The 24,084-nt window shown below is 37.0% G+C and overlaps 1 protein-coding gene across 1 annotated transcript in view; it reads right to left on the bottom strand.

The window, feature by feature from the left end:
* Positions 1–4,735: 4,735 nt before the first annotated feature.
* Positions 4,736–24,084, bottom strand: part of KPNA1 (karyopherin subunit alpha 1) — a 72,320-nt gene continuing 52,971 nt past the window's right edge. The window contains exons 10-14 of the mRNA XM_046657706.1: positions 23,296–23,374; positions 19,672–19,797; positions 17,425–17,552; positions 8,487–8,665; positions 4,736–7,070 (exon numbers count right to left, since the gene is read on the bottom strand). Of these exons, the coding sequence (XP_046513662.1) occupies positions 6,883–7,070; positions 8,487–8,665; positions 17,425–17,552; positions 19,672–19,797; positions 23,296–23,374 (700 nt within the window). The 3' untranslated portion in view covers positions 4,736–6,882. The remainder of the gene's footprint in view (positions 7,071–8,486; positions 8,666–17,424; positions 17,553–19,671; positions 19,798–23,295; positions 23,375–24,084) is intronic.

The following is a 24,084-nucleotide window of genomic DNA, read 5'->3' on the forward strand; positions in this document are numbered from 1 at the left end:
TGTCTGGAATTTTTTGTTTACAAATGGCATCAGGAAATCGTGTAAAGAAAATTAAAGCTATGAACATAACTAGTTAAATCTTTATTCATTAGCCATGTTCAAATAGTAACATGTAGTCCTTATGAATTAGGACTAAGAATGTCATAGTTTACTCCTTCGGGAGGAGGGGAGCATCAGCAATTGAGGAGTGTGTAGGAGCAGGGAATCCTGATACAGGTAAAACCAAAGTGGCAGAAACTATAATTAGAGATTTGCATTTGGGGCTCTCATGCAAAGTTCCTTACAGGGTTCTGTTTTTACCAGTTTCTAATTTTGCTGAACTTAATCTTTACCAGATAGGTGATTTGGAAGTTTCCCTCCCTGTCGACATCAACTCGTTTTAAATTTCCCATAAAAGTTTTAGAACTGAGTCTCATCTATAGTTGAAAGGTTTATCCCTCTTGTCCTTCAATAGTTTGCAAATATTCTAAATAGAAAGGCTGCCACAGATGGGTCATGTGTTTCTTTTTTAATTAAAAACACTGTGTGTGACAGACCTAACCATGGCCTGGCAGTGATTCCTACATTAAGGAACGTCTTGACTGACTTCATAGCAACTTGTTACCAAATCCAGTACTCAAAAATCAAGCATAATCAAACCACATACATATCCAGTTGCTTAAGACCACTAGCAGTTTAAATATATGAGAATCTAGTTGTGCTAAATATGGTCTGGCCATATAATTTATCTAAACTGAGACATTTTTTAAAGTGAAAGGGGGTCACTAAAATAATTTAATTAATCTACACTGGAACTGCCCCAACGAGCCAGTACAGTCACTGCTGACTTCCCAAGGGGACTCCCCTCATAATCACAACTTAATTTTGGAAAATTCTACTCTTTACATGGTAGTTTACACCCCAGCCTGCCCGTATCTCTGTCAAATCCTATACTATTCTCTCCCCACCACTGTGATCTTCTGGGTTCCTATTTTCTCTGTACTCATCACTCTAAATAATGGTGGGCCCAGGTGTTTTAGATAAGGCAGTGATATATATTGGGGACACCCACCAGACTCCATTTGCTTCCTCAGGTTAAGTGGGTACATAAAGGAATTGAGTAATTTTATTCTTTGCAAAAAACATTCAAGATCATAGAAATGACCATATACTGATTTTAAAATTAGAAAAAACATAAGACTTTTTCAAACTGGCAAATGAAATAGGGGCAACAATCATCTAAGCTAGCTTTAATAAACCTGTAAACCCAACAGTTTTTGTACTATAGATGACAGTGTTAGTCTACAGGAACTAAGGCTATGTTTTGCTTTAAGAATTTGTTTTGTTCTCAGAAAGAATACCTGATCAGTGGACTCTCAAAAATGATAGAGAAGCAATCATGGAGTGAAGAAATACACCATCTTTCTATTTCTACAGATCTGTCACTTAAATTCAAGGAATGGATAAAGAAAATGTTCTCATGCAGCAATACATACAATACATAAAAATGAAAAATCCTTATCTAACAGCCTATGGCAACCACCAGCTTCTACATCACTTGGATGTAATTGGCCCCCAAAAGTTTTTTTCTTAACTTTAGAATATGTTAAAAGAGATCAATGAGCTATTCTTGGTATATATAAACACATGGGGTTGATTATAAGTTATCCTGTAAAATATACCCATTAACTTTTCTCAGACGGCATAGGTTTTTTTCGGCTTTTATGTAACAAACCTCTGCTATGACAATGTTTACTTTTGTAAACTTCGGGTCAAATTATGTCTCCTGAAAGGTAACTACATATAAAACACTTACATGCTAAGAAACTAGCTCTAAGAGTTGTTAATCCTGGTTTCAAACAGCAGCATAAAGGAAGTCCTTTGAACTTTCTTTTGAAACCGAGTACCCTTTACTAATGTCACATAGATGCATATTCCTTCAGTCATTTAGTAAGTATTTATTCAGTGTCTACTCTGTGCAAGGCACTCACTCAGGGCCTGACAGACCGCATTCAAGTACAAAGAATCATTAAAACCATTCCAAATCAAAGTGTAAGAACACTTTGAAAAATGATAGAGTGGTCAGAATGACGAGGTGAACAGAACATAACAACATACATTAAAAGGTGATCTTTTAAACTTCGGACACTCCTTGGGCCAGTACTCCTAAAGGAGGAAGTCAGCTGTGTTAAAGTCACATCCAGGGATGGCACTGCTAAGGCGGTATTCATTCCAAACCCTTTCCTTCTGTCTCAAGACCTTCTACATTTTTGTTGAATGGAAACATGCTTCTGAGTTTAGCCATTATGCTACTAAACTCAAAATCAATCACTTGCATTTTCTTTTTAACTTCTGTTGTTTTGTCAGGTCACAAAGAATTTTAGTGCCACAGAAGGGCAAAGATGTTTGGGCTGAGAGGATCTACACACCAGAATACGTAACTTCAAAGTAACGTATACCTGAGTTAGTCATTTTAAGGGTGCTGATGATGAGAGGAACAGTCAGAAAGAATGGTCCAGCAAAAAGAGAGCTGGCCCAGCTCTGGCTGCTCTAATTCTGGGGGTTGCTGGGACAGAACACCTCCACCGTGACTGCTGCTTTGTTCAAGACACACAACCTGCAGGGCTCTTGCCCACCTTTGGACAGAGAGTCTAAGAGTTGTGACCTTGGGGCAAAGTAAATTCTCAGAAGTCTTGATTTTGTGACCGATAACATAGTGACAGTTAACCACCTCAAAGGGCAGTTGGACTAAATGAGAAAAAGTGAAAGCCCTTAGTCAGGCACCTGGCACACAAGTCTCAAATAAAGACTGGTTGCCTTCATCTACCCTTTCTATCTTTTCTTCTTACCCCAAATTTCCAGATGCATTTTATATCCAGAGCAATTTGATATTTGTAAAATTAGCATATAATGATCTTAGCTTTACTTTATCACACATTCTTCTGATGCCCTGATACCCACTATTAACCTTTTTCTGACAATAATGCACGTTATAGAATATTTTCCATATTATAGCAGATTTACTGTACTAGTGCCACATCTGGCCTTCAGTTACTTTAGTAACTTGTTTTAATATATTACTTTAGAGGAGGACTGGCAGTAGTTAGCTCAGGGCTAATCTCCCTCAAAAAATAAATAAATAAATAAATAAATATCTAACTTCAGCTTTTGATGACAGAAAAAGGTAGCCAAAAACATTTCCCAACTGGGCAGATGTTTACTCTGCTTACAGAAGAAAATGGCTTTGTTAATTTCAGATGGCAAAAAATTCAGATTTGAGACTTCCATATATAGGTATACCTATCTGTGCAAATCAGCAAATTTGAATGTAGGAGGTAGAATATAATATACAAGTATGAAAAGCAAAGAATGCCCATTTCTAAAAGTGGATCCCTTTTCTTTCCTGAACGTCATACTTAGACATCACAATTTCCTATATAAAAAGTCCCAAGCCCTAAAACAGCTATAATGACTTGCCTATTAATATAAAAATGTTCACAAAACTAATCAGCAAGAAAGAAAAGAAATCCTTCAACCTGAGGATGCAATCCCAAATTGGGGGATTCAATAACTGAAATGTTTATTTAGCACTAGAGAAGTAAATTCCTAGTTGCCTGTGGGTGGCCATGTACAAGAGGATTTAGTTGACAAAGTTTGGTTTATAAAATAGACTACGTATTTCTTCTTAGGCAAAATCAGCAACAATCTGGAATAATTCAGATTTATTATGGGATAATTGTCAATGTTTATATCTGTGACAATAATGACGAAAACGACCCAGAGCCCATTCAGCTTTATCTGGCAGATGGAAGAAACAATCCTAGGGCAATAGAGTTTTCAAAAACAGTACAGCTGACAAAGGTAAGTTTAAAGCATCCTAATTACTTAGTGATAAGAACGTAACTGAAAGTGTTCCATGGAGAACTCTGTCTCCTAAATCTCACCATTCTTCCTATCGTCTTTACCTTTCCTGGTGTTTCTCAATCAAACCATATCTACCTGTTGGTCCTTCAGATACAAGGTGCTTTTATATCCCAAATGCTCTCAATGCTTTCCATCCCCCAACCAAAGTTCTCATTTCAAAGAAGGTACTCTGAAAGTTTGAAGGAGGGGAAAAAAAAGGGAAAGAAATCAAGCCACTCTCCCCCGATCAATATATAAAACTGCAGAAGAGTTTCTGTGTGTTGAAATTAACATGCTAGTGTAATGAGTAACATCTTAGTGATGGGGTATTGAATAAATTGAAAGTAAATTAGTAGAATCTACCAGGCAGAGAACTAAAAATAGGATTTACAGTTACCTCCTAAAATGTAATTTCAGTTACCAAAAGGCTGCTTTATCAGTTCCAACAGTTATGCTGGAATTTTTTAGTTTAATTCCAATTTTTATATTAAAAAAAATTTTATTGCAAAAAAAAATTTAGCTCCTATCTCATGGCTCATCAACTTGTGGGCCAAGAGCAAGATAAACTCCTCTGATTTAGACAGAAAATGGATCCCATTAGATAAATAGACTTTCCTTGTTTTAATTCATTCATTGAAACACCTGCAAATGCTAGTAAACATTCCCAATGTATGTTATGTACTAATTTGGGGAAACTACTGTGCTTTATATTTTTTCCATTCAAACTGGTTTATCAAAATGAACTGAAATTTTTTAAAATTATCCAATAGAAGGTACATAATTTAAAACATCCTAGAGAAATAACGTTACCAGTAATTTACAATTTAAAAAAACTCAGCCACAAAAAGTCAAAGCTAAAAACAAGATTTTTACTATGAATCAGTGCTTCTATTACCCTTCTGAAAGAAGTTATATTTTAATGTGATGTAAAGGCAACATTGAAAGTTTTTCTTTAAATTAACCACCTAATTTGTCCCTAAAATTACAAAGAATCAAAGTCTTTTACAGGTCAAGTGCAGTAAACTAAAATGTTCTTTCAGCACAAAGCAGCACTAGAAAAAGTAACAATTATAGATGGGAGTTGCCTAGTTTTGCAGGGACTGCTCCATCAGTAACAGACAGACATCAGACGGTACCCATCCAGAGCACAGACACAACTACAGATTAGATGTGAAGAATGCGTCACACGCTTGGCTGATAAATGTCCTTTGTCTTTGTATCTTTCTACTTTGAATGAAGTGGATTTTTTAAAGTTTAAATCAGGTCACATAAGTTGGCTGCTTAAATAACATGATGAGGTATGAAAGCTCTGAATATCCCTATCATTCAGCAGGATTTACCAGAGATGTATAATAGCTCGTCAGGGGAACTTCCAAATAGTTACACTTTGGGGTTATAATAAATTCTAGAAGAGGACAAGATTAAAGAGGTTAAAAGGGTATTCTCTGAAACAGAAGTGAGCAACTTTTCCTTCAGAATTCATTTTGAACAGCACATCAACAAAAAATCTTCTCTGATACTGTGTCCCAACATTGAGTCAAGATGGCCAACTAGCACCAAGAAGTCGTATTGAACTCAGTTGCAGTTCTCTTGGCAATTAAGCTTATTCTTTCATCCCAGTCCAAGCACAAATGTGGATCACTGAAGACAGTTCTGGAAGCGCCATTTGCAGGTACAGATTGCAGTCATCATTAAATGAGGCAGAAGGTAGAAACTGCTTTTATTTATGGGAGGGAGTTGACTGGGCAGTACTAATAGGAGATGAAATGAAATGATTAGGGAACAATGAGGTTATAAGGAAAGATCACTGCCCTTATTTGGGTTAAACAAGTCATGTTGAAAAGATGGTTATTTGTTTAAGATAAGGATGCTACATTAAAGGGATCATATATGCAGCATGACTACATTAGAATCAAGCTGCACTGGACGAAGAAAATAATTCCCTAAGTAACCTTTAAAAGTACGTGTGATCTGCCAGTCAGGGGAAAAGCACCTAGGGTGAACTTTCAATTTAATGAGGACCTTGATCAGGACCACAAAGCCTGAAACATTGTTTTAATGCAGAAACACAGCCTCTAGTCACACTGGTTGAGTTTGTGAAAATTGGAGGAGTTTTTTTTGCTGTTTTTCACTTTTTTATTGAATTAAAAGATATGGTTTCAATTACTAAGGATTCTAAATCTTCATACCAGCATTAGAGTTGAACCACTTCCAAATCCTAAGACACGTAAGACCAAAGAGAAGCAGTAGCCATACAAATTAATATGTGCCCCTCTCCTTTCTGCTCTAAGAGAATCTTCAAACCAGTATCACATTTAAGAGTCAGTGTTAATTCTTCAGCATTCCTGACAACTAGAAAGCACATTCATTGAAGGCTGAAGGTGAGGGAGCAGATGGTTTAACTTTAGTATCTGTGAAGAATGGCGCCAATAAAAGAGAGAGAACCTCCAATCTCAGTAAGGATTAATGCAAATTTGGCTAGAAAAAGCCACCAGGTAATCCAAGGGTTCACTGTGGAAGAACTCATGAAAAGTACTCTGAAGTATACACAACAAGTCTAAACATCTCCCTTGTTGCAAGAGTTGTGTGAAATTCAAGATAAAGGTTTAGTCTCATCTTTTAATGTCAGTGTTTTTCCCCACTTTAAAGGGAATAAGGAGGAGTCCTCTTTCTTCCCCCACAAAAAAAGGGAGCCACATTAATATGTGTATATTCCCATGACTCTTATAATATATAAGTGCAGATCTCCAAAAGCCTAGGGATTTTCCATAAGAGAGTGGGCCGTTCTGGTTACCCTTTTATTAGAAGGGTATTCCACCACAGAGAGCCAGAGGTTTTCCAGAGGTGTATAAGAGAGCAGGTGCGCAAGGCAAGCAAATGAGCGCAAACAGTATTATGGAAAACATTTGAGAAGTTAGCTCCATGAGGACTGTGGGCTCCACAAGAGGACTTGACTGGGTAGCCTTGTCTGACACAGGAACATGAAAGCAGAGTATTGCTTCAAAGCTGGAAACCTTCCATAGGAGCCTCACACTGCTGGAAGATGTACTGCTGCTGGCTAAGGTCAACCTGGGGTGCGATGCTGCTGTCCTCATCCTCGGTCCCGAAGTAATGCTCAATAAGATCAAAGGCCTTCTGGTAGATCTCCTGGTTTTCATGACTCTGTAAGAATTCAATTTTATCCAGACCTAGAATGAAGAATAAAGGAAAATCTGTTATATATCTGTTGGGAGTTCCAGTGAAACTATATTTTGCCATGTCTCTTTCCTTGATGTAAAGGAAGATTGCTCTTCTCTAACTTATATCTTGTAAGTATTTTGTAATAGCAAAGAAAGTACTGCTGGGATTACTTCTGAATATTAGCATTACAAACTGACACCTTAAACACATAGGCAAGCAACAACCAGTCCCCAGAAGCAGCAATTTCTGTTAACAGTCACCACATCATCCAGTGCCTAAGGTCAGTAGCTCCCATTGGACAGTATCTATGGCCTAATTAATTCTTGGCTCTGGTTCTATCTACCTAGGTTCTGAGCTATCCAATATCATTTCAACAAATGTGTAATATCCTTAAATCAGCCAGAATCAATTTCTATTGTTGAAGAAGTTTGACTAGAACAATTTAGCCAACACATCCCTTTTATTAAGTTTAAGCTTATCTGAGCTAGGCTTTCTTTTACTTGCAGCCATACGCACTCTAACTGATACAGCAATAGCAAAAATAAGTGTTAACATGCTCAAAAGAGAAAAAACCACATATTCCTCTATATATCCATATTAAAATATACATACATCAAATAGTTAACAACAGTTATCTCTGTGGAGAAAGAACTCTGGGTAGAGGAACATTTTTCTTTTTTATACATTTCAAAATTTCTTACTAAGCAGGTATAGCTTTTGTCATCAGGTTTTCTCATCAGGTTTTAAAAAAATGTTAAAAACATTTTTGAAAACAATTCTGCATTATCTGATAAATTTGAAGATGAACATATATTTTGATACCTGATTCCAATCTTAGGAATAAACAAACCCCAGAGCAGTAGTTTTCACCCTTGGCTATGCATTAAAATCACTTAAGGACCTTAAACAGTAAAAGTACACTGATAAACCAATGATTAAAATTAAAGTTAAGACTGAGATTGGAAGAATGAGGAAACCAAAAGGCAGACAGTGACTCCTCAAGATGAAACTCTTAAAAACCTTTAGAGTCAGGAACATAGGAATTGGGGGATGCAATTAAAAATAAAAATTCTGACTCTTGCAAGGGAAAAGCAGTAGAGTCAAACATCGTCTAAAGTAGACATGGATGTTCTTGAGGCTCAGGTGGACTAGTAAGAATACAAGACTATCCACAAGGGCAAGCAGAGTCAGAGGACTGGGAAGATCCTAAGAGCCCAGTGTAAAAATGGCTAAATTGAAGGGTACTCGCTTCTCTTCACACCTACAATGCATAATCTTTTCCAATTCTGCATACTAAACATTATTATTCATAAGAGAACAAGTTTTTCATATGAGTTTGCTAATGACAGATGTGGACAGGCCAGAAAAGCAAGGAGAAAAAGAAAAAAATAATTTCAGGACAGCTATTAAATACTCTATCTTACCATAAGCTTCTTCAATCAAAGCACAGTAAGGGTTAATGCCAGTGCCGTTCCTTTTGGCTTCTTGTTCTCCAAGCCTCAGGATATTTTCCAAGCCATTTAGGGCAACCTGTACAATCTTAGAGTCCATGACTGTGAGGAGATCACAGAGTGGCTTGATACAGCCTAGTTCTACGAGGTACCTAAATTAATACAAAGAACAATTTAGTCAAACAAAGCTTTTGAGTTCATAAAACTCATGAAATTGGTGGAAGGGTCTGTGGAGATAAAAATAGGCACTCATCCAACCATACAAGCTGTACCTTACTACAAAAAAAAAATTTAAAAAGGCTACAAATAAATTAAACAAAACCAGTTCTCTGGAACCACCTTCATTCTGACCTCCCTCCATAATCAGTGGACTCCAAGAAACTGGAATACTTTCTTACTTTAATATGAGCAACTCATTGAAACGTTATACTTTTGATTGGTTAATTTCATCTTTGTTTCTATAGATAACCAAACCTCAGAAACAGGCCACACGTGGTGCTAAACCCAGCACAGGCCCAAAAGATCAATCCTATTTTGTACAGAGAACTCTTAAAACTCAAGGTAAGAAAACAAACAACTCAATTTAAAAATGGACAAAAGATCTGAACATATACCTCACCAAAGACATAGCACATGAAAAGATGCTCAACATCATAACATTATGTCATTAGGGGACTGCAAATTAAAACAACAATGATGCCACTACATACCTATTAAAATGGCTAAAATCCAAAACACTGACAATACCAAATGCTGGCAAGGATGTGCAGCAAAAGGAACCCTCACCTTTTGCAGGCAGGAATGCAAAATAGGACAACCACTTTGAAAAACAACCTGATGATTTTTTAAAAAGCTTTCTATATGATCCAGCAATCACACTGGTAGACATTTACCCAATTTAGATGAAAACTTATGTCCACACAAAAACTTGTACATGAATACTTACAGCAGCTTTATTCATAACTGCCAAAATCTGGAAGCAACGAAGATGTTCCTCAACAGAAGAATGGATAAATAAACTATAGTACAGGCTAAATAGGTCAAGATTGTGGCACAGGCAGATCCTGAACTTATCTCCTCCCTGGACACAACAAATATACAGCTAAATATGGAACAAATCCCTCTGAAAGGAACCTGAGAACTAGCTGAAGAACTGACCCCTAATCAAGGATACAGGGTTACATCCAGATGGGCAGGAGAGGCAGAGACAGGCTCTTGCTAAAAACTCCACCACTGGTGCAGCGACCCACAATGGGAAGGGATCCCAATCAATCAATCAGTCAGTAAACAAACAAACAAAGCATCTCCCTGAGGCACAAAGGATTTGTACCGCCACACCAAGTACCCCAACCCTTGAATCCTGCACCAAAAAGAGGAGCCCCCAAAACATCTGGCTTTGAAAATCAACAGGGCTTACATTCAAGAGAAAACTGGGCAATAGGGAACAAAAATTCTGCTCTTAAAGGGCTTGTGCACAGAACCACTCACCCCAGGACCCAGCACAAAAAGCAGCTATTTGAAAAGAGCCTAGACCACATGTGAAGGAGATTCACTTGCTAATCTTAAAGCACCTGCCAGAAGGGCAGAAATCTGCTGGGACTCTCCCCGAGGAAGGAACGCTAGAGGACGCCATTTTTACAGGCTTCCTCTACCTTACTGGTGTTGGCACTGGCAGACATCATTTTTGCACTCTCACTCAAACCTGCTACAGATGTTCACCAATCTCGGGAAAAGAATGGATGAATACAGTGACATCTTGAATACAGAGAAAGAAAATATAAGAAATTTTCAAACAGAAGTTATAGAGCTGAAGAATATAATAACCAAAATGAAAAATACACTAGAGGGGTTCAATAGCAGACTGATTGAAGCTGACAAGTGAGTCAGCGAGCTGGAAGACAAAGCAACAAAACTCACCCAGACAAAACAGGAAAAAGAAAAAGGAATTTAAAAAATAATAATAACTTGAGGGACCTTTGGGACAACATCAAGCAGAATAACATTCACATTATAGGAGTCCCAGAAGAAGAGAGAGAGAAAAAGGGCCACTCAGAAATAATGGCTGAAGGGGCTGGCCCTGTTGCCAAGTGGTTAAGTTCGCGCGCTCTGCTGCAGGCAGCCCAGTGCTTCGTTGGTTCAAATCCTGGGCGCGGACATGGCAGTGCTCATCAAACCATACTGAGGCAGCGTCCCACATGCCACAACTAGAAGGACCCACAACGAAGAATATACAACTATGTACCGGGGGGCTTTGGGGTGAAAAAGGAAAAAATAAAATCTTTAAAAAAAAAAAAAAAGAAATAATGGCTGAAAACCTCCCTAATCCAGGGAAGGAAACAGAGATATAAGTCCAGGAAGCCCAGAGAGTTCCAAGTAAGATAAACCTAAAGAGATCTACACCAAGACACATTATAATTAAAATGGTAAAAATTCAAGAGAAACAGAGAATCTTGGGGCTGGCCTCATGGCGTAGTGGTTAAGTCTGGCATGCTCCACTTCAGTGGTTTGGGTTCACAGGTTTGGATCCCAGGTGCAGACCTATACCACTTATCGAGCCATGCTGTGTCAGCGACTCACATACAAAACAGCAGAAGACTGGCACAGATGTTAGCTCAGAGCTGATCTTCCTCAAGCAAAAACAGAAGATTAGCAATAGGTATCAACTCGGAGCAAATCGTCTTCACAAAAGAGAAAAAAAAAAAAAAGAAAAAGATAAAGAGAACCTTAAAAACAGCAAGAGAAAAACAACTTATTACTTACAAGGGAAATTCCATAGGCTAGCAGCAGACTTTTCAGCAGAAACTTTGAAAGCCAGAAGAGAGTGACTTATTCAAACTGCTAAAAGGAAAAAACTTCCAACCAAGAATTCTCTACCCAGCGAGGTTATCATTCAGAATTGAAGAGAGATTAGGAGTTTTCCAGATTAGTTTTTCCCAGCAAAAGCTAAAGGAGTTCATCACTACAAAACTGGCCTTACAAAAAATGTTAAAGGAATTTCTCTAAACTGAAAAGAAATGGCACTAATTAACAGCAAGAAAATATACGGAAGTAAAAATCTCAGTGGAAAAGGTAAATATGTAGTAAAGGTAGTGGATCAATCACTTATAAAGCAAGTATGAAGGTTAAAAGATAGAAATAGTAAAATTAAAACTACAATAATTAGTTTAGGGATACATAAAACAAAAAGAAGTAAAATATGATATCAAAACTGTAACACGGGCCAGCACCAGCAGTCTAGTGGTTAAGTTTGGCATGTTCCATTTCAGTGGCCCAGGTTTATTTCCTGGGCACAGACCTACACCACTCATCTGTCAGTGGCCATGCTGTGGTGGCAGCCTTCATACAAAAAGAGGAAGATTAGCAGCAGATGTTAGCTCAGGGAAATCTTCCTCAGCAAAAAAAAAAAAAAAAATTAAAAATTTAAAAAAATAAATAAAATATGGGGGAGGGGAGAAAAATGTACAGATTTGGACTTTGTTAAAATCTAAGTTTCTATCAACTTAAAACGGATTGGTATATACATAGGAAGTCATATATGAACCTCACAGTAACCAAAAACCAAAAACTTACAATAAATACACAAAAGAAAATGAAAAAGGAATCTAAACATAACACTAAAGAAAGCCATCAAACCACAAGGGAAGAGACAAAGACAAGAAAGGAACAGAGAGGAACTACAACAACCAGAGAACAATAAACAAAATGGCAACAATCCCATACCTATCAATAATTACCTTAAATGTAAATGAACTAAACTCTCCATTCAAAAGACATAGAATGGCTGAATGGATAAAAAAGAAAGCCCATCTATATGCTGCCTACAAAAGACTCATTTCAGAAGTAAGGACACATACAGACTGAAAGTGAAGGGATGTAGAAAGATATTCTATGCTAACGAAAATGAAAAGAAAGCTAGTGCAGCTATACTCATAATAGACAAAATAGAGTTTACCACAAAGAAGGGTATTACGTAATGATAAAGGGGTCAATACAGCAAGAAGACATAATATTTATAAATATATGTGCACTCAACATAGAAGCACCAAGATATATAAAGGAAATATTAATGGACCTAAAAGGAGAAATTGACATCAGTACGTTAATAGGAGGGGACCTTTAAAACCCCACTTACATCAATGGACAGATCATCCAGAGAGAAAATTAATAAAGAAACACTGGCCTTAAAGCACATTAGACCAGATGGACTTAACAGATTATACAGAACATTCTATCCCAAAGCTAGAGAATACACATTCTTCTCAAGTGCACATGGAACATTCTCCAGGAGAGATCACGTTAGGCCACAAAATAAGCCTCAGTAAATTCAAAGAAGACTGAAATCCTATCAAGCATCTTATCCAACCACAATGCTATGAAACCACAAAAATGTGAAGATTAAACAAGATGCTACTGAACAACCAATAGGTCACAGAAGAAATCAAAAAATACCAAGAGACAAACAAAAACAGAAATACAACATACTAAAATCTTTGGGATGCAGCAAAAGCAGTTCCTAAGAGACAAGTTCACAGCAATACAGGCCTACTTCAAGAAACAAGAAAAATCTCAAATAAACAATCTAGCTTTACACCTCAAGGAGCTAGAAAAAGAAGAACAAATGAAGCTCAAAGTCAGCAGAAGGAAGGAAATAATAAAGATCAGAGTGGAAATGAACAAAATAGGGACTAAAAAGACATAGAAAAGATCAAAATGACAAGAAATAACAAGTGGTGGTGAGGATGTGGAGAAAAAGGAACTCTCAGACACCACTGATGGGAATGTAAAATGGTGCGGCCACTATGGAAAATAGTATGAAGATTCCTGGAAAAACTAAGAATAGAACTACCATATGATCTAGCTATTCTGCTTTTGGATATTTAACTGAAGAACACAAAACACTAATTCAAAAAGACAGATGCACCCCTAAGTTCACTGCAGCATTATTTACAGTAGCCAAGAAGTGGAAACAACCTAAGTGTCCATCAATGGATGAATACATAAAGAAGATGTGGGGTTTGTGTGTGTGCATGTATATATACACAATGGAATACTACTTAGCCATAAAAAGGAATGAAATTTTGCCATTTGAGACAACATGGATGGACCTTGAGAGTACTGTGCTAAGTGAAATAAGTCAAAGACAATTACTGCATGATTTCACTTATGTGGACTCTAAAAACACAAAACAAACAAAACAAAAATAAAACTAACTCATAAATACAGAGAACAGATTGTGAATTAAATAGGTGACTTACACGTCTGCACGTAAACTTCACTGGCCTATACAGGCGAGACTATTGAATACTAACTGGTATTTCAGTGACTTGTTGAGAATCTCAAAATTGTCCTCAAACTTGATCCTGGTCCGCTCTTGATGTGATCTTTTCTCCCCACTAGAAATCTTGGCTCAGTGACCTCTGATCCTTACATTGCTTTTAAAAAATTCATTTAGTTTTCTAATACTGCCTAGTTGCAGAATCTTGCATTATGAAAAGCAGCGTACTGAAAACTTGACTGAGGATTAAAAACAAATTTTAAGGTGACTAGAAAGCTTCTAGAACTTTTATATAATTGGTTAAATGAATAAACACAAACTATACAATTACTGACTAAAACTGTCTTATAAAAAAACTCTACCCAAAAATGTGCTAATAAGTAAATCTGGAGCTTTGAAGATGTGAGTATTTTGGCACAATTCATTTAATGAGTTCTGCATTCCCAATTCTAGCCCTTTAAACTATTTTAATATAGATTACTATAACTGACAAGCAAACGACCACTTTCTTTCCAAGAACATACAGCATTAAAAGCTCTGCTTTCAGGTCAATGGTGCCATGAGTGAGACAGCAGATACTATTATTCCTTAAATACCTTACAAGATCAGAGGAATCGAGGGTGATATTTTCTCATACAACCACTCATCTTTGGAATGGTATTTCACTACTGATGCAAGTTTCTCCAAAGACAACAATTAGTACCTAAAAGCAAAACAAAGGACTAGGGGACCTGAGCTATGCAAGAGCTAGGAAGCTATAATAGTCTGAGACAAGCATTACAATGAAGGAATATTTCCCTGGGAGAAGTTTGAAGACGTGAAAAGATGACTGGAAAACAAGCATGACGGTATTGTTTAAAGTCTAGGAGTGGCTCCTATGGGTGGTATATTTCGAACATCTGGATACAATGATCACTGGTCATCAATGCTAGCTGACTCTTATGGCAAAAAATGCCTCTATTAAGAAAATTTTCTGGGTAAGGAAATTTATTCCACAAGAATACATTATCTGGAACAGTGAATTATATTTCTGAAATTATATTAATGTCTCAAACCTGAAACAGCTGATTTGAGCTGAGAGAGCTGATATGATTGGTAATTTTACATTCAAGAGTTCCTTTAAGAAGGAGAAATTTGGGGCCGGCCCCATGGCCGAGTGGTTAAGTTCACACGCTCTGCTGCGGTGGCCCAGGGTTTTGCCGGTTTGGATCCTGGGCACAGACATGGCACTGCTTATCGGGCCATGCTGAGGCAGCATCCCACATGCCACAATTAGAAGGACCCAGAACTAAAAAACAATATACAACTAAGTACCAGGGGGCTTTGGGAAGAAAAAGGAAAAATAAAATCTTTAGGAAAAATAAAAAGGACAAATTTGAGGAAGAAATCCAGACACTCTAAAACAGAGGAAAGTGACTTTTGAGAATGAAGTGACAGTCAGATTTTCTTTAAATGAGCAACAAAATCACTGTGTCTAAAACCATCTCCCTCAAACAGGAGGTTGCTTCCTCTGTGTCCTAATTTTTATCAACAGCACCACCATTTTCCCCAGTCATCTTTGACTCTTCCCTTTCCTTTACTACCTACAGCCTGCCACCAAACCCTACAAATCCTTCTTTCCAATATCCAGACCTATACCTCATGCTACAACAATTATCTTAATCCTGGCCATCACTATACTAAATTACCACAATAGCATCTTAATTGTTCTCTTTCCTCTCCTCAAAACACTATCTTCTTCATATCACTCACTCTCAAGGTTAAAGATACTCCAGGTCTTCCCAATATCCAAGACTAAGACCTTTATCCCAGTTTTCAAAGTCCATCAATTACTTAATTCTTCATCCTTGCAAAGGAAGAACCTATAGCAAGATTGATTTGCCTGTTCCAATAACATTACTGTGTACATTCCCTCACACTCCTCCTGATGCTATTCTCTCCTCCACAATTGCCAAATCTCTATCCACATGGCAAGTTTCATCTCTTTCATGAAACCTTCTCTAATTCCAGGCAACATTCTTGATCTCACATTCTTAAGAACCAGTGCATGTATGAGCATTTGTTTATATTTAACCTAAAATTATGAGTATTTCCTAAGTAATTCTAACTTGTTCTTGCATCTAAATCTTGTCTCCTCAACAAGAATATGCAGAAGCCACAGAGATGTCTTTTATCAGTGATAAAGTCAGTTTATTTTCTGTTATTTGGACTGCAATATCTTTGTAATTATCTTTCAAGATAATTTTTCATCTGGTTAAAAAGAAACTGCTAAGGGGTTGAAAATTAACTTCATTATTATAAATAGCTACGCTGAATTTTAAAAGGAGATAGTAGTCATTCTACTCTTCTATAGCAGAGCAAAATACCCCTAAATACTTTCTGATGAAAGATACCACAGTATTTTAGAAATGTTTATAAAATATGTATGTGTACAGCTTTTAAATTAAGATAATATACTTGGTATACAATGTAGAGCCAAGTAATAATTATAAATCTGAGTTTGAAAATAAAACTTGACTATTAACTGTTCAAATAACTTCTATATTACTGCCATCTGGTGGCTGGATAAATTAGAATCACAGTACCCGAGAACCAGAATCTTGGAGGTTGAAAATGACCTAATCTATGCTTCTAAAGATCACTTGAAGTCTTCCTTGAATAACCTGCCCTTGAATAACCAGTAGCAAAATAGCTACTGTATACGTTAATCTATTTAAATTGTATTATTTCAGGTACATATTTCTTATCCTCTGTACCTGATCAATTTCTGAAATGTTCGGACGGACTATTTCACCTTTTCATTTTTAAATTCCCAACAGAGCACTAAAAATTAGCATCGGTTGAGCGCCTACATTTAACCTGCAAAGCAACAATATGAGAAGTAGCTATGTTTTCCAGATATTACATATGAAGAAGAGGTTAACGTTTTAACACTCATTCGTAACTACCTTCTCATCTGAATTCCCCATAAAAAAGTTATGGCAGAGTCTAGGTTTCCTTTTTCTCTTCAACAGCACTCCTTTTTTTCTATCTGAAATACTGGATGTCCATAATTTAGCATTTAATTATATGATGTTCCTTTGAGGAATTGATTCCTATCCACATTTATGCCTTTTCTAGCCACTAAGATTATAAGCTGCTATCCAAGGGTCCATTTAAGTCTCAAGCTAATACAGATCTCTCCCTTTACCGAATATCAAGTACTTTAGGAGACCCTTGTCTCTACTGAACTTGGCACTTTATTCCAAGCTATACCTCTCTTTAAAGTCTGGCCCAATTCTACCATTAAAACATCTAAACTAGAACTAGCAAGGGTTAGCTATTAAATCTGGACTCTAAGGATTCTACAAATAACCTTCTAGACTATCCAAGATGTTCTGACCAGGCAGCTCCAGAGTAGGCTGAAGTCACTTCTATAAATAGTTCTATTGCCTCAAAACTCAATTCTGCCTTACTACATCCCAGAATTATTTTCAGTAAGAAGGAATGGGAGAGGTATGAGGAATTAAATATATATTTGAGTCTAATTATGAAACTGAGTAGAATCTTCCAAGAGGCTAGAATTGAGCATTCTTAATTGTAGACGGAGTAATTTTCCCTTTAATTTATAAGATACTACACCTGGCTAGTACTTACTTAATCTGTTCAGCTGATCCTCCAGAAGTTGCATTTGTGATGGCCCAAGCTGCTTCCTTCCTTGTCCGAAACTCAGCAGTTTGTAATATACTAATGAGGGCTGGAAAAATGTTGGCATCTATCACAGTCTGAAATTAAAGGAAAAATTACATGGGAAGGGAAATTACAAGACTTGTAAAAATGTTCATGATACTAATTCTAACTTTTCAGCTAGCTTCACCCCTGCCCCTATTAAAAATAAACCGAAAGGTTAAAAATAGAAATACCTTATGACCCAGCCATCCCACTACTGGGTATCTATCCTAAGAACCTGAAATCAGCAATTCCAAAAGTCCCATGCACCCCTATGTTCATCACAGCATTATTCACAATAGCCAAGACATGGAACCAACCTAAGTGCCCAGCAACTGATGACTGGATAAAGAAGATATGGTGTATATATACAATGGAATACTACTCAGCCATAAAAAAGGACCAAGTCATCCCATTCACAACAACATGGATGGACCTTGAGGGTATTGAGTGAAATAAGCCAGACAGAGAAAGACCAACTCTGTATGACTCCACTCATAGGTGGTAGTTAACATATAGACAAAGAGAACTGATCGGTGGTTACTAGGGGAAGGGGGGGTGGGAGGAGGGCACCAGGGGTGAAGTGGTGTACCTACAACATGAGTAATAATAATGTACAACTGTAGTTTCACAAGGTTGTTAATTTTCATAATCTTAATTTAAAAAAAAAAAAAACCAAAAGGAGGTAAGTCTTCATTATCCCTAACTTTCTGGCTATACTTGGTCTCACTGATAACACCTTCCCTGGAGTCTGTGACTTTATAATCTCCTAGTTTTCTCCCTGAGTTGTTTGCTCTTCTATTGTCTTCTCTGGCTCCACCCATAATAACAAATTGTAAAAGTTCAATTCTCTGTTCCTCTGCTGTTTCTTCTCTCATAGCATCCACTCTGACATGAGTGTAGTTAACTCTGCAGTCCTCATTTCTCACTGGAGCCTTAGCCCAAGGTAGCCCACAGCTTACTTTAGATCTCTACTCACCTCCAACATATCACCTGCCCTCTCTACCAGGTCTCCTTTTCAAGTCCCTCTAGTTCACAAAGGCTCTTTTTGTATTTATTTATTTATTCTAAATTCAGTCACCAAGTCTCCTTTACATTCTCAATTTAAAACACCCTGAGTCCATCTCTTCTTTTCCTTTAGCACTATCGCCATCCTATTCTAAGCCACTACCTACCACCCAGATTACCAGCAGAGCCATTAGTTGGACAGAGTACTTTTACTCACTCCTTCTCATACACTAACTAAAGTGGTCTTCCTCAAATTACTTTCTTCACGTTTCTCCTTAGCTCAAAAACCTAAAAAGGGTTCATATCAAGAAAATGAGAGGTTCTACGTGATAGCCTGGTGGTAGTGGGCAATCGACTGCAGCTGAAGTCACCTCGTATGCATGCTGTAAACTGCAATAGCTATCAATCTCAGTCCCTGACAGCACTCTTGGGATGACTAACCATGGCTTCCTGGTCAAAAACTTTTCTATTGCACCAATGAAGGAAGTCAGCAAAGTTTAGCAGAAAGACACTTCATCTTGGTCCTGTCATTTAATAGAGATGCCCTTGAGCAAATTATCTTATTTCTTTGAGCCTCAATTTCATCTTTAAAGGAGAATGTTGGTTTAGACGACCTCTATGATTCCATCAGCTCAAAGCCTCATAAGCCTGTGTTATATCTTCTCCAATCTGTTGTCCCAGCCTTTCTCAAGGCCTATGTGGAACCATGTGGCTCAATGCTAGTCATCCACCTTGAGTTACCCTCCCACTGAAAGGCAGATAACCAGTTGTAGAAAAATGCGTCCCCAAAAGGTTCATGAAAAATTGAAGCAATCCAATACTTGAGTCCACTAGAAAATAAATATTTTGCTTGGTAAGAGTAAAACTAATCTGTTTAGCATAAAGTCCATCAAAACATTTCAAAAATATTAAGACGCTACTTTTCAGATCTTGGCAAATGATCAAATATTAAAGGTGAAGTGAAAAACCAAGGCCTAAGTACAAGTTTCGAAAGACTTAACTTCTATAAAGTAGGATAAAAAAAAAAGTGAGAAGTAGACTAAAAAAGACAACATTGGAAGTTACTGGTCTCTAAGGCAATAATGAAAAATATATATATTTTAAAGGCTGACTGAAAAAACCTTATCAATAAAAATATAGGAAAAAAGACAGGTGCTATGAGATTACCTGGATCTGTGCCCTATTTCCAGCTGTGATATTAGATATTGTCCAACATGCTTCCTTTTTGATAGATTCCTTTGGACTACTCAGCAAATGCAATAAACTCTGCAGAGCTGAGCAATTCAAAATTACCTAAAAAGGAAAAGTTTGAAAATTTTACTTATTATACTGATCCAAATCTTTAACTAAAAGACTTTATTTTAGGCAAAAATAAAGGCCAAGAAATAACTTAATGTCGCCCCTTGAAATTTTAGAAGTAACTGTATATATGTAAGAAAGTATTCACTACTAAAAATTAGTTTCTAAGATTATCAAAGCAGTTTCATTGTAGACATTCATAACTGTTAAAACTGTACTTAATAAGAAACACTAATGTATTAATTATTCATCTTCCTATCCTTACAGCATATTAAAATGTCTTCTGATGGGTAAATATACCAAGTGGTCAGAAGTTCAGAAGTGGTCTCAGATTTTTAAGTCCTCTGATAACTCTCTACCTGATAGTCAGTGAACCAATACATACTTAATGAAGTACAACAGGTGCTTTATAGGATACAAAGATAAGAAGGATATGCCCCTAGCTACCAAACAACTTATAAAGATGAGGGAGATCATACAAATACACATGAAGAAGGTGATCTACTCTAAGAGAAACTAAACCATAAAGTTATAATGATTAAAATAGTATGTGGCAGGCTCAAGATTCAGTCACTGAACAATAGAATAGGCATCTAGCCCAGAAGCAAATGCAGGTATTTATGAAGAATTTACTTGGGAAGGAGTAGTCAGACTTCACAGAGGGTAGCAGAATGCCTTGAAACACAGGATTTCATAAGAAAAGAAAAAGGAGGATACTGCAGAGAGAGAGGCTCAAAATTAGAAAACGATGAGACAGGCTACCACAAAGTAGCAAACGAAGACAAGAAGAGACCAGCGAGGCTATTAAGGAAGGGTTCTGTACCCAAAAAATTAACAGTAAACTAGAAAGAAGAATGAGACTAAAATCTTGAAGTACAAATTCCATAGAGTCTTTGGAGGTTCTATCTCCTAGGCATTAAAGAAGCTCACTGTTTCTAAGTGAAAAATAAATAATGTGAACAAGGGTGCTTTAGGGAAGAGTAAGGTGTTATTGGGGAGAATAAACTGAGAGGGGTAAACACTTGGGAGAGTAGGAAGATAAATTAGGTCTGTACAGCAGCAACTCTTGTGTGTGAGAAAACAGGGGCCAAAATAAGAAAATTAGACACGAATCTGGTAACAACAGGAATCAAGAAGACCCGGTGACTTGCTATAGAGACACCAGATATGATAGCAAAGTTTCAAGTGTGGGTGAATAGTGGTATCATTAATTGCAATGGGAAAAATCAAGACTTACAACTTGCTTCGTGGGGGAAGAAGATAAACTGAGAGAGAGAGAAATGTGAGTTACACAAGCAGAAGTATCTAACAAGCTAGTGGAGACATGGGAGAGAAGTCAGAATTAGATATACATATTCAGAACTTACTCCATTCAATAAATATTTTTTGAGTCCCTATACACTGTGCCAGGAACTATGAGACTACAGAGGCACAAAAATGAAGAAGATTGGCACAGTTCCCCCTCTAGAAGTTTACAATCTAGTAATTAAGACAGTTACAATACAGTGTGATAAGTGCTAAGACAGATGAAACAAAAGAAGGAACATCTAACATAAGAGCCTGGGAGCAAATAAGGCTTCTCAGAGAAAATAATGTTAATACCAAGACCTAAAGAATGAGAAGACAGTGGAAGAGTGTGAGGTAGTGGTCAGAGCAGAGGTGGGGGTAGGGGCATACGTTCCATGCATGTGTCAAAGCTCAGAGTTTAGTGTGGTCATAGCTAATTCAAGGAATAAGCCTGGCAAGAGCAGAGAGTATGGTATGGAAAGGGGGAGATAGCAACTTTCTTTGAATAGCAAATACACTGATACAGTTTAAAAATTCAGAAAGTATAAAGGACTATACAGTTAAAAGCCTCCTTTCCACTCCTGTACCCCAGCCACCCAGTTCTCCAGAGACAAACAATGATATTAGTTTCCTCTGTATCCTTCCAGAGAAGTTTTATGCAAATATAATCAAACATACATATTGTTTTCTTTTCCTCTCCTTCCCACTCTCCTTTTTACACACTATTCTGCCCCTTGTTTTTCCTTTAAAAAAATATAACCTAGAAATCTTTCCATATGAGTGCCTAAGAGCTTCTTCATTCTGTTGCATGGCATTCCATTATATAGATGCCGAACTTTTCTTAAACACCATCCAGGGACAAGAGACGGCCATAAAAAGATTATAAGTAGGACAATGACATATTCAAATTTACATCTTACAAGGATCCTTTTGGTGATATGGCAATGGTACAGGAAATGTCTCAACTAAGCGCTACAAGAGATGAGATGGAATAGCAGGACTTAGTGACTGATGAGAGAGGTGGAGGAGAGAAGACGCAAACTGATGTCCAGGTTTTTGGCTTGGGCAACTGTTGGTGCCATTCACTGAGATAGGAAACATAAATAAGCAAAGGCCCAATATACAAAGGAAAACAATGAGTTCCCTTGTGGACAGAATAAATTTAAATATTAGAGTTGGAAGACATCTCAGAAAACAAACCCAATCTCCTTAATTTTAGAAATTAAGAAAGTGAAGACATTAAGTGTCTTGCTGAAAAGTCACAGCTGGTTAAGAAAGAGCTAAGGCTAAAACCTAATTCTAAATCCAGGTGCACAAAGGTGAAAGCTGAAGTTATAAATAAGATCAATGAATGAGGCTAAACAATTATCTCCTGGAGGATGCCCACAAACAGGAAAAACAGGAAAAGGAGCTTGCTAAGTAGAAATATATGGTCACTGAGGCAGGAGACCCAAAATATGTCAATACCACAGAAGCCTAAGAAAAATTTAAAGACAACACCAATGCATCTGAGAGATCAAGAAGAAAAATGACTAGAACAATCCACTGTGAGTGATATATCTTGATATAGAAGTTGAATGGAGTAGGGAGTGACATTAGGAACTAGGAGGGAAGAATCCTCACACAGGCGACTTACCATGTACAAAAAGGAGGAAGCTATCAGAGAAGATGAGATGAAGATGACAGAGATAGAGAAAGAATGCTACTGAGAGCTTCTGATGCTCACAAGAACCATTTCAAGTAGAAGGAATAATGGGAAATAAACTCGCCTGATCAAAGGATAAGTTTTATCACAGGGGAATCCAAAATTGCTACAAGCAACAGGTCAAGACAGAAATAGTGAAGGTATTGAAAGTACAGTCATAGCCCACATAACAGTGTTTCAGTCAATGACAGATTGTATATACAACAGTGGTCCCATAAGATCAGTACCATTTAGCCTAGGTATGTAGTAGGCTAGGTTTGTAAGTACACTCTATGATGTTCTCATAATGACGAAATTGTCTCATGACACATTTCTCAGAACATATCGCTGTCGTTAAGTGATGCATGACTGTAGTTGCCTAAGCCAATATTTTTAACAAACGTTAATGAAACAGTGTCAATTCTCCCCAATAATATGGAATTAAATACTATAATAGAAACATAATCATGGGGTTCAATGTACTGTTTTTGAAAGAAAAAACAGTTACTACTTATTCATACCTGTGTCTGAATATCATCCCCTGTGACAATGTTTCCCACAGCCCGCAGAGCAGGAGAAACCACTTTATAATCATTATGCCTGCAACCATAAAAAGAAATGTTACATCCAACAGTGCTTTCCTTAGTTACTCTTCCTTAGGGCTTAAATCAAAACCTAATAATGTAACAGGATCTTAGAGTAGGAAGGTACCTATAGTGGTATTAAGGGACCCCTATTGCGATGATGGAATGTTTGGTGTCCCCTAGAAGGGTTGTCTTTCCCTTTATTAGTATTTTTGGAAAAAAACTACAAATCTTTCCTAATAATCTTTCTCAGGTATTCCATCTCCTGGATTGCAAGTTTTCCCTCTCATTCTTTAATACAGGTTTCATTTCCTCTTCACTTGATCTCTATGGTTACTGAGATAATGGAGAGCAAGAGTTAACATTTATACAGTACTTTTAACTTTCATAAACTGTGTAATTTTCAGAGATGAAAATAAGTCAACAGTTGAAATAACCTGAAAATGAAAGACAGGCTTCACACTTCATACAGTGAATTCTTTCTACTAAACCTCAGCTGACTTACTAGTCAAAGAAAAACCCTCCACAAACTCTTTATATATTTGAAGACAGATATTAAGTCTTGATTTCAAGCAAAATAAGTTAATATACTTTAACTTTCCTTAAAAATCCTATTTTCTCCCCCGTTTAATAAGATTGATCACTCTTCCCAAAACTGTGCCAATTCCTTCACATTTATTTTGAGATCTGAGAACTAAGAAGAAATGGGTAAAATATATAGTAATC

Source organism: Equus quagga, chromosome 4 (assembly GCF_021613505.1).
Source record: "Equus quagga isolate Etosha38 chromosome 4, UCLA_HA_Equagga_1.0, whole genome shotgun sequence".
Taxonomy (NCBI): Eukaryota; Metazoa; Chordata; class Mammalia; order Perissodactyla; family Equidae; genus Equus; species Equus quagga.